Genomic DNA, 15,463 nt, shown 5'->3' on the forward strand with positions numbered 1-15,463 from the left:
TAACTTGATGGGTATGTTAAGGGTGGTATCACACATTTGGAAAAATGCACAAATATGTAAATACAATTTCAAATTAACATGATTTCTCAAGAGACTAGGACAGCAGAGCTAGAGACATAAAGAAAGGAAACACAGGTAGCTGGTTTGCCTAGTTGAGATGATGGATGGACAAAAGGACAATCTAGTACACTGGAACAGATGTAGTTAAAAATATGTGGGAAGAGCCTATTAGGACAAAAACTCTGTGTACCAGGTAGAGAAGTAGCAGTGAAATGTTACTCTACCCACGTTCTCAGCTTGACTGCCATTTGCCCCACACAGAGTTTAGGTAAAAACCTTTGATTGTTTCATAAGATGTGGAGTATCTGATTCTTCAAAATTCATTAACTCAATATCCTAAAAACCTGTTTCAAATCAATGCCACAGAAGGCTCTGTCTTTACTGGAAGAATCTCTGCAAGGACAGCCTGAATTTCTCTGTATTTATTCTCTGTTCTCTGGGAAAGTATACCCTCAGGCAGAATTAAGGAACTGCCAAGTTTTTCAAACCAAATTTAATACTCAACATTAATTCTTTGATTTTTAAATAAATATTATTGGCTAAAGTCCTTGAAATATCAATTATGACTTGTTTTATTATAGGGGAATTTATACTGGATAAATTCCCCAGCACAATTATCCAGACTGGTGAAAAGTATGGTCAGTAGTTAACAATGTTTGGACCTGTAATGCAGCAGTATCTGAAGGACCACATGCTCCTCACTTCATCTATTACAAAATATTATGTTTACATATAAAACAGAACATTACTGTCCTTTAAAAGAACAAAAACTAGAACACTTTACAATAAACAGCACTTGTTATATATTAAAGTCTATAAATGATTTCTTCATAATAACATATTTTTATCTTCTCATTCTTATTAAATGTTAATCATCGTTTTGTAAAAGTGTCTTTGCTTTAAGATGCTATTAACTTATCATGGACATTAAATTAAGCTTCTCTTTCTCCTGGTAGACTATCTGCATTTACTCTATGGTCCCTGAAGTAGCATCTTCTTGAGAATATTATCTTTCCACTTCATGCAGGGCAGCCATAGTATTTCTCCTGTTACTAGAGCAGTTCTGGGAAAAGTGCTTTGGGATCTGATGGATCCAGAGCATCACATGATCCACCCCGACATGTTCCTGAAATACCTCTCTTCTCCCTTTTCATAAGTGAAGAAGGGAAACAGCTGTTTTAAAGTCGCTCTGCCACTCCACAAATACCTCTGTGATTTGGATGAGCAGTTTGCAAGGAATATATATATACCTTTTCAAGGACCCTAAAATTGCTATTTAGTGGGGTGAATTTTGTTTTGTTACTTCCATTAATCAAATATCAGAGTTTATACTTCCTTACTGTACTTCCCTTGTTACCATAACACACAATGAATAATGCTTCTTTTAAAAGACTGCAGATTATGATCTTACATATCAAATCAAAGTCAGTTCTTATCACTCCTAGTTTGAAGGGTTATAAATTACATCTCTCACTGCACTGTAATTGTTTATCACACATCTACACACTTCCTAACTGCCGCTCTAACATTTTTCCCATACAGAGGAAACACCCAGATAATTTGAAAAGTAGTTCACCAAGTCAATTGAAGTATTAGCTCATTTTTGCCATTGATGTCAAAAGATCTGTGTTTAGATTAATGTTTGCCAAACTCTTAAATAATATTAGGGACTTATATGGAACAATAATGCCACAAATCACCCAAGCTATGTTTAACTGCAGTACCTTAGCGTCTTCAGTGCTTTCTGCTACCATGTATGTGAAGTTGATGTTCACCAGATCGGTGCCACTACAGACACACACTATTCGTCCTTCAAGTTCATTTTCTGCTTTACTAACAGCTTCAAGAGCAGCTAGTATTTTTGGATCCTGTTGGACAAAATTAATTGCTTGAAAAAAAAATCCATGGATAAAAAAAAAGAATAATATATTGTTCATTTTCACCCATAAACATTTCTTATTCATATTTACTTTCTTTATATTTTTTATATTTATATTTCTTTATTTTTTTGTCACTACAACAAGCACATGTTTAGAAATATTTCATTTTCTACTTATGCAACTGATAATATTATACACAGGTCATATTCATATTAAATAATTATTGGGTTCTGTGTGCAGTGATCTCACTGAAGTGAAATATTCCAATCATAGTTACTGGGGAGGAAAAAAGGGTACCTTAGGACACCCTTCCCCAACTGGCACCTTCCAAATGTGCTGCAACTCTCAAAATTTCCAGAGATAGCATACAGTCTCAAAACATCTGGAAGACACTATATTGGGGAAAATATATTAGGAATACATCAGTAGCTTCCATTCCTTGTTCAAATGTCCCTTTGAGATCATGCAATTTTTAAAAATAAGTCCAGGCAAAACCTTATAAAGTAGATTCTGGAGTTCATTACTAGCATTTGGTTCAATTCTAGCATTCGAGTAAATTTTGATTTCCACTTTAGTTTGCTTGTGGAAATGAAATGGGGGTGGGAAGCACTACTTATTCCCACTGCCTCAGAGAGTAATATGTTTGGGACACTTCTGATTTTCAACTAACATTAAATTTCACTTTCATGAACTGTTTTGCATTTATACGAAAATTTCATTAGCCATAACCAACTAATCATTACAGGGTATGGGTTAAATTATTTGAAGTGGGCTGTATCATATCTGTCTGTCTTCTGATGAATGTATGAATACCAACTTACATTCACAGAAGATGGTGACTTACTACCATCAGCCAAGCTAGCCAATTCTTATATTACTCCCACTGCCGGCAGGATAGATTATGTGAGAAGAATGAATGAAAAAATATCAATCTATGAAATTAATCACCATCCTATGACCTCAACAGACTAGACAAAAGCCAGACCTGAAGGAAAAAGATAAATTTCAGATAACCTGCTCAAACACAAACATGTCATTTTGATATAGAAGCTTCCAGTTTATTGATTCAGTTCAAGAGAATTCATTTGAATGGCACCATCTTCACTAAAATCAGAATCCCAATAAAAACATGTGTATTAAAAATACTTATCATCATCATCATCATCGGCATCAACGTCTGAAGATATTCTGTATCAAGAAGCCTTGATCTAAAGTCTAGATTTTATTTTTAAATGCTTATGATATAATCCAAGCAACAGGAAAGTGCTTCTTAGTATCACTGACTTACGCGGGAAAATTTGAGCACATGCTTAGATGTTTGCCACTGAAAACCTCAGACCTATGGGTGTAATATAGCCTTTGAATATAAACATTTCTAAATTATCTGATCCTCACCAAAAGTTAAAGTTTCTACAGCCCATTTTTTCAAAATTAAAAATTCATTGTCCCTTAAGGGTGCAAAGTCTTCAGAAGTTTTTGAGGTTGAAGGTAGTTTCCATTCCTGGGCCTCAAGCCAATAGTTATTGTGTAAAACAATACTTTAAAACAGAACTACAGAAATACCTTTGGCACTGCTCCAAAGCGAATACTATTGATCAGGGAACATTCTAAAACTTGCCCTTCCTGGAACAGAAAGGAATAACATAAATGCCAAGGATCCAATGTGATGTATCTTGAAATAGAAAATATATCAACAGTTAAGCATTCAAAGAATATACAATCTTAATTAATATCAGGCAGTATATATTATATTACTATCAGTAAAAATAGACATGGAGAACCTGTGCTCTCTAGAATTTGTCAGACTCTAAATTCCATCATATCTAACCATTGGCCATGGTGGATGAGGTCTGATGAGGGGAGGGGGCATAGGATCACAACTTGGTAAACTCTCCTGTGGAAAGGTGGGGAATCCATTGGTCTTCAGAGGTTCTTCCAGGAACTCCATTCCACACGGCCAAAGGTGAGAGATGCTAGAGGTTGTAGTTCAGTAATACCTGGCCACAGGTTTCAAACTGTTACACCATTAACCCCACAGAAAATAAATTCAGCAGCTACTTGCCCAATTCATACCTGTCCCTCCCATATGTTCCTATACCCAGCTATACAAAATGAGGTGAAATCAATGCTGCATCATGAGATCAAAGGGAACAAAAATGAGATGTTGCTATGCAGGCAAGAAGAAAATAGCAAGAAGACACAGAACAAGGACGGCAAGTCCACATACACTCTTTCCGTCCATAAACATATGAAATTTTTCCCTCTTCGCTATTAAAGAAAAAAACATGGGAGGGAACTAAATTATTGGCAGAAAATGATTTTCTCCTCTTCAAATTAATAGTACAATCCTAGAAATATTTATTCATAATTATACTTTTAATAAGTGTGCTTAGCAGCCTTATCGAGCCTGAAGTCCTCTAGAGTTGTTCAATTTCAATTCTTACAATCCCTCTACAGCAAAACAACAATAGCAACTGGATATTATGGGAGCTGTCTCAACAAATTACAGGGCACAAGATTTGTAGCATTATAACCTAAGGCCCTGATATTTGGAAACAGTGCCTCCCATTAGAACAGATAGAACTGTGCCTTATGCTTGTTAGAGCAGGTAAAGAAATCATGAGATCATTATAAATTTTACCTTTCCCTCACTTTTCCATGACAGAAAAAAGCCAAATTCATCAACTTTAAAGAGGCAGCTTGGCTCAAAGACAAAAGATTCCTGTTGAAAGAGAAATCCAAAATATTCAGCTCCAAGCAAGAATTTAGAACCCAATTTATCCACCTTTTTTTAAAATTCAGAGACAAAACATATTAAATACATTAATAACCAAAGCCAACAAAGTGAACTTTGTAGAAATGCTATTCAGTACAGTTAAACATTATGACCTTGAAACACTCCACTAAGAGTACTTTTACCTGTGGAGGAATATTCATAGGATCTATAGATTCCTATATATGCTTATAGGACATACCTCATCTTTTCCCCAGGCTCAAATTATCCTACTTTGGACACTTTATGCAAAGACCTAGCTCTCTGGAAAAGGCTCTAATGCTGGGAAAGGTGGAAGGAAAGAGAAGAAGAGGACAACCGGCAGCAAGGTGGGTGCACTCAGTTACAGTAACGATGAATGCACTGTTGGAAGAGCTGAAGGACCAGGTTAGGGACAGATCATCATGGAGAAAATCTATCTATGTGGTCACTAAGAGTTGACAACAACTGGATAGCTGCTGCTGCTGCTGCTGCTGCTGCTGCTCCTCCTCCTCATCATCACCACTACCACCACCACCACCACCTTTTCCCATGAATCTGGGCATTCTATATTAGAGATTAACAGGGCAGGGTTCCCATCAACTATCTGTTTTTGGAGACAGACTTCCATCTCAAATTTCATTCCAATTTTAAGTTTAAAAAAATTACTGGAAAACTTGTCTGATTGGGTCTGCAAACATATGAAGGTACCATTTATTTTACAAACTTCATCCAGAAGATAACATTTGGATGCAAGCATTGGAGGTGTACCCAGGTGTACCCAGCCCTACCATTCACTATAACAGACTGCTATGATTCCTGCACAGAAACTTCAAATTAGATTTGGTTTGTGCTGTGGAAATAATCTCCTGCATGTGTGTGGAAGCACTGCATCCTGTTGGAAAAGAGCATCTGCATATTTCTAATACCAGCTGGATCACATTTTTATATTTGGGATGGGGAGTTAAATGCTGAGGAATCTTTTTCTAAGCAATAAATGTTCAGCAAGCTACTTACATTTCCCCGTGGTATGCTACGAATATTGGGACTAAGACTTGCAGTAATCTTAGCAGGCCTTAAATGTTTAAAAGCTCTTTTTTATTGCAAGAGCTAAGAAAATGGAGTAACGTGTTGCTAAAGAGGGTTATTGGGATTTTGGCCTTTCCTCTTACTTGTCATGTTAAGGAGAATGTTCAGCTAATCTATCAAGTGCTTGAGATTCCATTTATGTCAAGCATGTTAAAGTATCAAACAATGCCAGACTGTTATATTCAGTTAAACAAACTATCTACTCCTAAAAGGAATGCTGATCGCATGGTTAAATAAAAGAATAACATACTGCATTTTAATCTTTGGAAAATGCAATATGTTCCCTCTCACATTCCTTGGGATGACTTCTTTTTACCCGTTTACATTTATGCAGATCACTGAACCCTCTAGGCCCTTGCATATATGGGTATTTCCTGACCTGGACTTGGATAAACGCCATGGCTTTCTGGCCTTCCTTACATTGTGGTCTGTGGACATATTTTTCTTTCAATTCGTTTTTCAATGAAGAATTTTTAAAGATGGCGAAAAAGTGGGAATTCAGTTGCTGCACATTCATATAACAATATATTTAAACACATGTGTTCCCACCAAATTGAATGCGAATGCTTATTACAGTTTCCAACACTGCTTCCTGCAGGAGAACAATCATTGAAACATACACACACACACACACACACACACACATATAATGGATTAGTATTAGTTACAATTCTGCTTAGCGATCAGGACTCTAGGGATAAATTTGGAGGGAGATAATATTGGGAACAGCTGTAATTTGGGTCTTTTCCCTCTGTCTACCATGACTAACAGGATGCTTAAGTTAGATTTTGACTCAGAATGAGCCCTCTTTTTCTGACCCTACCTCACACAGCGGTTGCTTTCCCAAAAGGTGGTTTTTGATATTCCTCTCTGTGAAGCAATAATGGCCAGAAACAGACATCTATTGTTTGCCCTCAGAATGCAGTTTCCAGAATACAGTTTCCAGCTGTATTTCCAGATATTGTATAAACTCCTTACCTCTTCGTATCTGTCAAAAATAGCTCCATCCTGTAGAAAGGATGGAACTGGCTTCTGCCAGTTAAATTCGTATGGTTTTGCCATTCTGTAGACTACCCTGAATGAAAAGGAACAAAGCAAATGAAATAAATTGTTGCCATATTTGTCTCTCATAAAGAACCACAATAAATTGTTAATTAGGATTATTCATACTGCCACTTATTGTTCTTTATAGCAAATCCTACAGAAAACACTCAATTTACATGAAAATCCAGACAAAGGTTTTCCCAGTCCTATTGCCAGGAATACTTGAATTTTGCCTCTGGGGTATCTTAACTAGCAGGGACCACCATTTGAAGAGCTTTGAAATTTTGAGACTGTATTGTAGGTGTGCTCACAAAAGGCTCTATGGAGGGTGGGCACAAGGTGTTTATTTATCAGAAAGCTAACTACTGAAGATGCTTATCACCATCTTCTCTGGCACCCAGGACATACACTACCCACCCTTATTAACCTTTATATTTTTTCCAGGTCAATGGGCATATTTCTAAATCAGCAGGTTACCAACTACCAATCCTTTTAGTTTTCTAAAAATGCCCATGAGACTTTCTCGGAATGAAAGATGTGCTTTGAACATGATAACCATCCATGTGATTTTGTTTAAGAATAAAATAATGCTTTTAAAAATTCACATTGGTGGTAGAAGCCTGGCAGGTGCCAAAGAAAATATTCATGCCACTGATTTTAGCAAATATTTATTGAGAAATATTTACAAGTCCTCATTTTAATCAACTCTTCAATTTTAAGTGATGCAATTGAGAATTAAACCATCATGACATTAAGATCTCTAGCTGAAAATGCACCCTTCTGAAAAATATTTAGGAACGAAAACAAAAACATTCAACATACTATTTAATACTATTAATCAGAGAGAATTCTAAGTAAACCCTATGGCTCCAAGTCAGAAAATAGGAAGAGTGTCGAAAGCCAGAGGCAGCTAAAGAAAAATAAATTAACTGCTGATCTCATTAAAAGCTGCAATGTGGGGACAAAAAAAACAAAAACAAAAACAAACCACCAACAAAAACAAAGACAAAACAGTTTAGCCTTGGTAAATTGCTGAGAAATATTGCTAGAGAGCAGAGTTTTCATTTGAATAAACATAACAGCCTTTATTTCAAGTTCTAAAAGACTGCACTTTCTCTGCAGAATTTAGGTATACCCTTTTTAATCTTTTCAACCTAATGGTTTAGAAATAAATCTTGTAAAGGGGTTCAGGGCTCTGGCTTTTTATTCACCCACAGGATAACCCTCAAAACCAGAACGGAATGGGACCCAGAGTGGAGCTATTGTTAAAGGATGGGGAAAAACGTCTAGAAGCCATGTTCAGCATCCTATCCTTACCTTGTTATACTTTCCAACCCAATGGACTGTTGGAAATAAAGTATGTAAAAGCAATAGAAACGCTGTATGTAAAAGCACTCAAGGCTCTGGCTGTCCATCAACAGCACAACTCCCCCCTCCACCAAAAAAAAGAGAATGGGACCAAATTTTGTGTGGCAGTAGAAGCCAACAAGAGAAAGGCTAAATTTGAAAAGTGGCTGGATCAGGTAGGGGATAGAAGAGAAAAACCTCCCAAAATAATTTCCTCAATGCATCCCTATGGGACAAAGAATTTGGCAGCAAGCCCCTCCCACTTCCTTCCTAGTCATTTGACCCAGGGTTATGTGTAAGGGGTTGGAAAACATTCCAGAAACTCTGCTCTGCATCCTTTCCCTAACTTGTTTGGTTAAGAGAAGGTTGGGAAGTGAACTGAGATTGGAACTTTAAATTAAAAATATCAAAAGGACTTATTTTAATACCTCTTTGCTTTTGTCTGTAGAAAATTAATACAGACATAACACATTGCCTTAAACAAAAGCTCATGACCTTCAGAAAATTATGATTTAGATTAAAAGCTAGCAAAGAAGTTCTGAACTCCCTGGAGATGAAGCACTGATATACAAACACATGACTTTGCCAACTAATGAAAATTGTTTCAGACATGTAAAGATAGGCAAAGGAAATTACTGTTATCTCAGTGCAGTTCTCTCTTTTTAAGTTTTAATGTTAAATTACTTCTGAAAACAAGATACATGAACAAAGATGGGCAATTATGAGAGAGGCAGAACACTCTTTTGAAAACTTGCTGTCTCTTCCTGTAACCATCAACTCCTCAAAATTCTTGAGGATAATTTTACCTATGCTTCATACTTTCTAAATACATTCTAAACCCAGATCTTTCATTGTTTTATTTTAAGCATCCAAAATCATATGCTGCAATACCTTTTAAATATGCATTGTAAGAATCCATAGGTAATAAATGAAACTAAACTTTAATAAAGATGGCTATGCCTTGCCATTCACTTGCTTCAGTTAAAAAGACGAGGCTTATTCACTTTTTTCCTCTAAAGAGATTAAGTCACATACGTACATTATTTTTCTCCTACTGTATATTCTTGTGACACCAAGACTAAGCAAAACATTAGAGGATTAAATATAAAATACACTGAAGTATTGTGTATCATTTTGAAAGAAGACTTTTGGGAAACATACCTGAGAGTAAGGATTTTAAATCCCTGTCTTACAATACATTATATCCTCAAGAGTAATCCCCTCCCCCCCTTATAATAGTTAATAGCAAAAAGGAACTTTATGGGCTACATCTGTGGAGCAAGGGCATTCAAGTGAGAATAGTACTTATTGCTGGCACATAGATGATGAAAATCAAGTCAACATCCTAACTCTAATAAAAATGTGTATTAATCAGTGTTTTTACTGCAATTCTTGACCAATTTAAACAAAAATAAAAAGTGTGCATGCAAAATAGAAACCATTTTCAATGGTTCATAATTAAGTAACTTGTAGACATCAAAGCTACAAAGACATCAGAAACATTAATTGTATGGACAGCTTCACTGCAATATAAAAAATGAATAGCTTTCACATTTTTCAGTAACAGTAAGAGTAAAAATAATACACTGGCTTATGATGCACAAAGCGTGTCACCTTGACCATCACTTGATTAAAATAGACATAATTTTCTCTTAATATTATGGGGAAACTACAATATAATAAAACATCTGTCATTATCTATAGATTCTCTGACACATAAGGACAATAAATACCAATATGAAATGCTTGGAGAATCTCTTCTCTGTGGAATCCAGATGATAAAACATCATGGGAATTTGTAAAATAGTATCAGGAGCTTGAAGCCTCTTTGTTAACAATCAAAAACCAAAGTACTTATAGATCGTTTGGATGCCAATAATAATGAATTTTGGTGATCAAAGTCATAAACTTAGCAACACCAGCTGAACAATGCCTAATTGTTTGAATTTAACTATTCAACTGATAACCTTCAGGCAACAATTTCTACAACATCTTATGAGCTCATAAAGCAACAGCCCCAAATTCTCTGATCCAAAAAGCAAGGAGAAATGGCCACCTGTTGCACAGGAAATTGAAACCAGTCCAAACAAAATACTTCAGAAACTACATACCTAGAGATACCAAGAACTGATTTGAGGAAGAATAGCTGAATACTGTACTCTGAATCTGTACATATAATTCACCCACATATATATGATATCCCATATAAAACTTAATTACAATCCTCAACAGTCATTTGAAAAGAAAATATTATAGGTATATTTTATCTTAACAATTGACTGTTCTGTAAGAAAAATGTATAGGGATAACACATTCTACAAACTGGAGAAGAAAATTACAATTCAATTTCTGCTATTTAAAACCACATTTTCTCCATTTACTTAATTGAATACAGTAAAGCAATTTCTCAAAATGCAGTGATCCAGCATGTATCTGTGATACCAGAGGCTGCAGTGGTGAAGAAGATGACTGACTGCATAAAAAGCAATGTCTACAAGTGTCAATGTGCCTTGTTGATTTCAAGAAGCTAAGCAGAGCTGAACCTAATTAGCATTTGGACATGATATACCAAATATACCAGAGCTATCAGTTAGATTGGGAAGTCAAAAAAATATTGTGGAACAAGAAGACAGTGGCGGACCACTTCTGTGTTATTGCCAAGAAAACTACATGGACCTGTTTAGCTCCATTCAAAATAGGCTCTCTTTTTTTGGCTCATCTTAACTTACACTCTCTGCTAATGCCAGATGACAAACACTTGCTCTATCTTCTGACCCATCACTCAGGGGTATGTCTCATTAAGTGGTTATTTCCACTTAATTATTATCTGCAGGAACAGATTAACACTTTGTGAGGCAAACCATTATTAACTTTCTCAACAACTGATAATAAAAGTCTCATAAAACAACTGACATTATAACAACATCAGAGATTACTGAGAAAAATTTTGACCCATGTTCCTTAAAACTGGGATACAAAATACATACTATAAGAACCTTTGGTTCTGCATTTTGTAAGTATTATACTGTAGGTAAAGCATTTATTTGTACATCAGAGTGAATTTACCAGAGACACTTTAGCTCACATTGAAATTAATTTAAGAGGGAACTTTGGCCAAATCAAGGACAAAAATAAAATATTGTAAGAGCTGATAACTACTAAAAGCCAGTAATAGAATTCAGAACAAATAAAATTCAATTATTTTTAAGTACTGAGAAAAGAAATGCTAAACATACTGCCAGCAAGAATTTCTCCATTTTCCAAAAATTTAAGGAAAAAAATCTTGAGATCTTAGTTTTGATATAATTAATAACTAGTTGATACTACAACAACAAAAAAAGTGGGGGAGAGAGGTAGCAAAAGTCTTTAGCAAATAATATACCTTAAATCATCCACATTTTTTAAAAAGCTAATTTATATACATAGGTAAATCATTCAATGAAAAGGAACGACCACACATGCTTGATTCATATTTTGGAAAGAGGGTATGACTTTGGTTAATACTCCTTTGGCCTAACAGAGGTAGCCATATACATTTTCAATAAGAACCCTTTTCAGTGTGAACTTGGGGTCTCCCAGATGCATTGGGGGTTGCAACCCTCAAAATTCCACAGCCAGCATAGAGTTTGGCAACTCTGGGAACTGCAGTTGAATGCACTGAGGGAATGCCAAGTTGGAAGGCTGGAATAAACCATACAGTGATCATGCATTATATTAAAAATGTGAGGGGAGAAGAGCTGCTAGATAATTATCATAACCATAGTCAAGAATGAAAAGAAACTATTTTCCTGAGATATAAAATGCCAACAACATTATTTGCTTTCTGTTCCAGAGGAGGAAGCAGGTTCTATAACCTGGAGAAATCTGTAGCTCTCTAGATGTTGCTTAATGTAAATACCAGACAGCTGAAGCTAGCTTGGCTAATGTTGAGAGATCCTGAACTCTGTAGTTTAACATCATCTGGAGTAACACAGGTTGTCCACTCCTGCTCTGGAAGTTGATGAGCTCTAGCCTGTACATGGGCACATGGAAAGTTTCTAAAGCAGATAGCCACAAAACAAACAAAACAAATGAAAGATTTCCAACAACTTCTATTTGTGTTGCAACTGATTTTGAGAGCAAAATCTGTTTTATGTGCATTTAGCTATGGAATAGAGGAATATAAGTACTGGAGGGTCAATATGAGAGACATAGCATAAAGAATGTACTCAACCAAGAAAAACAGTGGATCAGAAAGCATAATCTCTATCAGAGGATCTTAATCAATTGTTGTAAGGATAGAAAGGTTGGCATTTATATTAACCAGTAAACTTTGTAAAGAAGTCTGGCATAGAAAACAAATAAATGCACACTATTTCAAATAACCTAGTAATTATATTTGGGGTGGAGTTGAGAAAAAAAAATTTCCCAAAAAAATTAAATTCCAATTAATCCTCCCCCTTTCCTTCCTTTGGGGGCAGAAGCAACTGAACAATTTGGTATTGCGTTTATCAATATCAAAATATACTTCTGACATCTTTATTAATGTGTTGAGATCACATAATGCCTTGGAGTATGTGTGAGGAATACAAACTGTATGCAGTATCATCTCTGGTTGCTGTGCAACCAAAATATATCTGACCACAAGGGGGGAAAAAAAGCCTTGGGAGAGTTAGGATGAATTTGCGAAAAGGATAACAAAGGATAAACAATTTAATTGTCTGTGAGACACCCCGAGTCATATATTTGAGATGGGCAGCTATATAAATTGAAATAATAAATAAAATCACATCCAGTACAGAGAAATGGACATGCACACAGAATGCAAGAAATGAAATGTCAAATTTAAATAAACATTCGGATGTTACGTCATGCAATCTATCATAATCCTTAGCTATCATAAGAACTTTCTTTCTCAAACAGTTCCTAATTGCATTAAAGAACAACCTCAAATGTAATTATAATTGTGGGAGATGGGGAAAAATGATTGTAAATTAAACTTATGCCAGTAAGTTCATATGTCACTTAAATTCAGTCTGATGCATGATCACATACTTATACTTTGTATATATTTTATTAAAAGTTTTAAAAACAAAGGTAAAAACTAATACAAACTAATATAAAGGAAGGAAGGAAAAAGAAAAAGAAATAAATAAAAGAGAAAGCTAAAAGTGCAAGAAAGAAAGAAAAATAAAAGAAAAATAGAACAGAAAGAAAAAGATACAAAGAAGTGGCTTCCAATCTTCTTTATAGCAGTTATAAGTACAATGATAAATTTACCTCTTTCTCTAAAGTTACATCATGACTCTCTTCTTTCTATAATCTATCCCATCAAAACCATACATTCATTTTTTTCTGTTTTAGCAGAAGTCCATAAGGGGTTTCCAGTCAGCAATAAACGTAGATATTGTCTTTCCTCTAATTGACTTTTCTCTAATTGACTTTCTCAAAAAAGTCAATTTGGCCATCTCAGCAAGTCCCATCATCTTCACCAACCATTCCTCAAATACCTATTTTTCTAAGGCCACATCCTGTCCACAAAAATAACTAAAATTAAGTTGCAAATATGAGAAAACACAATCCAGGTATCGTTGGCCTCCAACCTCCATCAACCTCTGTCAACTGGCCAGTGGTAAAGGAAAACAAGTTGTGAAAATGAAATGGACTGCAATTGAACAAAAAGAGTTAAGATACTGGCATTTAATATCAAAATGTTTACAGAACAGACTTGAAATTTACTTCCTGGCAGAAAATAGAAAGAAGAATGAGTGTTTAATTCAGGGTGAGTCATTTCTAAGAAATAAAGATTAAAACGTTCTTGACAGGGTACAGAACCAGGACAGAAATTCCACTTTTAGTACACGTGTTTATGCACTGGGAGAGTAAGCGGATGACAATTCTACACTTCTATCTCCTTGTCTAAAAGACTTAGGTTGCACATGTCTATGTAACATGCTTGTTATAGGTGAGACTGATATTCTCAGGGTTTTCATCCTTTCCTTTCTCTCTCCATTCAGTTCTCTTTCTCTTCTGGCTCTCACTTGTGCAGTTCAGGCACTAACCGGACTCTCCCTTTCTCCACAATTTCTAGTTTTTCTAGTTTTGTACACTGCCCAGAATCCACTGGAGTTGAGCACCCAATAAATTTAAATAAATAATAATAAATAAAAAATAATGGAGGACAGCAGGCTACAGGTCCTTTACTGAAGACTTACTTAAGTAACTCAAGCTTTCCTATCAAGATGTTATTTCCTAAACAGAACTTATCTTTATTTACTTTCATGAAAGCACCAGCCTCAAGAACACTTTCTTATTAAAACTGGACCCCTAACTTAAGTGTTTCTCTCTCCACATATTCTTTGAACTGTTTGTATGTGCTATTCAAGAAGCACATATAAGCACAAAAATTGTTCAATTTAAGAAATTAAAATTAAGTAAATCATGACAGGGCAATGTGTTAATCAAGTCATAATGTAAACAGCCCTCTGGAACTACCAAATAAATAAATATACCTGTATATTTACTTTCACCTCAAGAAGCTTCTGATTTAAATTATCTGAATGCTGTATGCTCCTGCTATTCGGATAGGATCGGAAAGGAAAGGAAAGGAAAGGAAAGGAAAGGAAAGGAAAGGAAAGGAAAGGAAAGGAAAGGAAAGGAAAGGAAATTAACAGTTATATTTGTTCAAATGCAGTAACAATTGTAGGCCTGCAAAATAAAGAGCCTAGAATTAATACACTAAAGAACATCATGTACGCTGAAGCATACAGTCATTAAAGCTACAGGCCATTCTCACTTAACAACCATTTGTTTAGTGACCATTCGAAGTTGCAACGGTGCTGAACAAAGGGACTTACAACCAGTCCTCATGCTTACAACCATTGCAGCACCTCTGCGGTCACATGATTGCGATCCAGGCACTTGGCAACCAGCTCACACTTATGACGGTTGCAGCATCCCAGAATTACATGATTGCCATTTGTGACTTTCCCAGCTGGCTTTTGGTAAGCAAAATCAATGGTGAACAGCATGATTCATTTAACAACCGTGTGATTTGCTTAACAGCCATGGTGATTCTCTTAATGACTGCTGGAAAAAAGGTTGTAAAATCGGGCACGAGTTGCTTAACAAATTTTCTGCTCCCTATTGCGGTCGTTAAGCAAGGACTACCTGTATCTGATAGATGTGGAATTCATTATGTGCAAAACAGAATAATGCACAAAGGGTATGGGGGGGGAACTTCACCCATCAGTTTCTGCATTCTTGAAGTTAGGGATGCAGTTGTATACTTTTACAAAATTGCAAGAGTTAG

At 35.6% G+C, this 15,463-nt stretch overlaps 1 protein-coding gene across 18 annotated transcripts in view; it reads right to left on the reverse strand.

Moving 5' to 3' along the window:
* PLCB4 (phospholipase C beta 4) overlaps positions 1 to 15,463 on the reverse strand; it is a 172,439-nt gene that overhangs the window by 70,275 nt on the left and 86,701 nt on the right. For all 18 annotated transcript variants that reach the window (XM_088134673.1, XM_088134638.1, XM_088134656.1 and 15 more), the window contains 4 exons: positions 6,760 to 6,856; positions 4,582 to 4,662; positions 3,504 to 3,563; positions 1,785 to 1,928 (listed from right to left, as the gene is read on the reverse strand). In XM_088134673.1, coding sequence (XP_087990799.1) covers positions 1,785 to 1,928; positions 3,504 to 3,563; positions 4,582 to 4,662; positions 6,760 to 6,843 — 369 coding nt within the window. In that variant the 5' untranslated portion in view covers positions 6,844 to 6,856. The remainder of the gene's footprint in view (positions 1 to 1,784; positions 1,929 to 3,503; positions 3,564 to 4,581; positions 4,663 to 6,759; positions 6,857 to 15,463) is intronic.

Source organism: Python bivittatus, unplaced genomic scaffold, assembly GCF_059951505.1.
Source record: "Python bivittatus isolate LINGU-HERP-01145 unplaced genomic scaffold, Pbiv_v1 ctg000020_np1212, whole genome shotgun sequence".
Taxonomy (NCBI): domain Eukaryota; kingdom Metazoa; phylum Chordata; class Lepidosauria; order Squamata; family Pythonidae; genus Python; species Python bivittatus.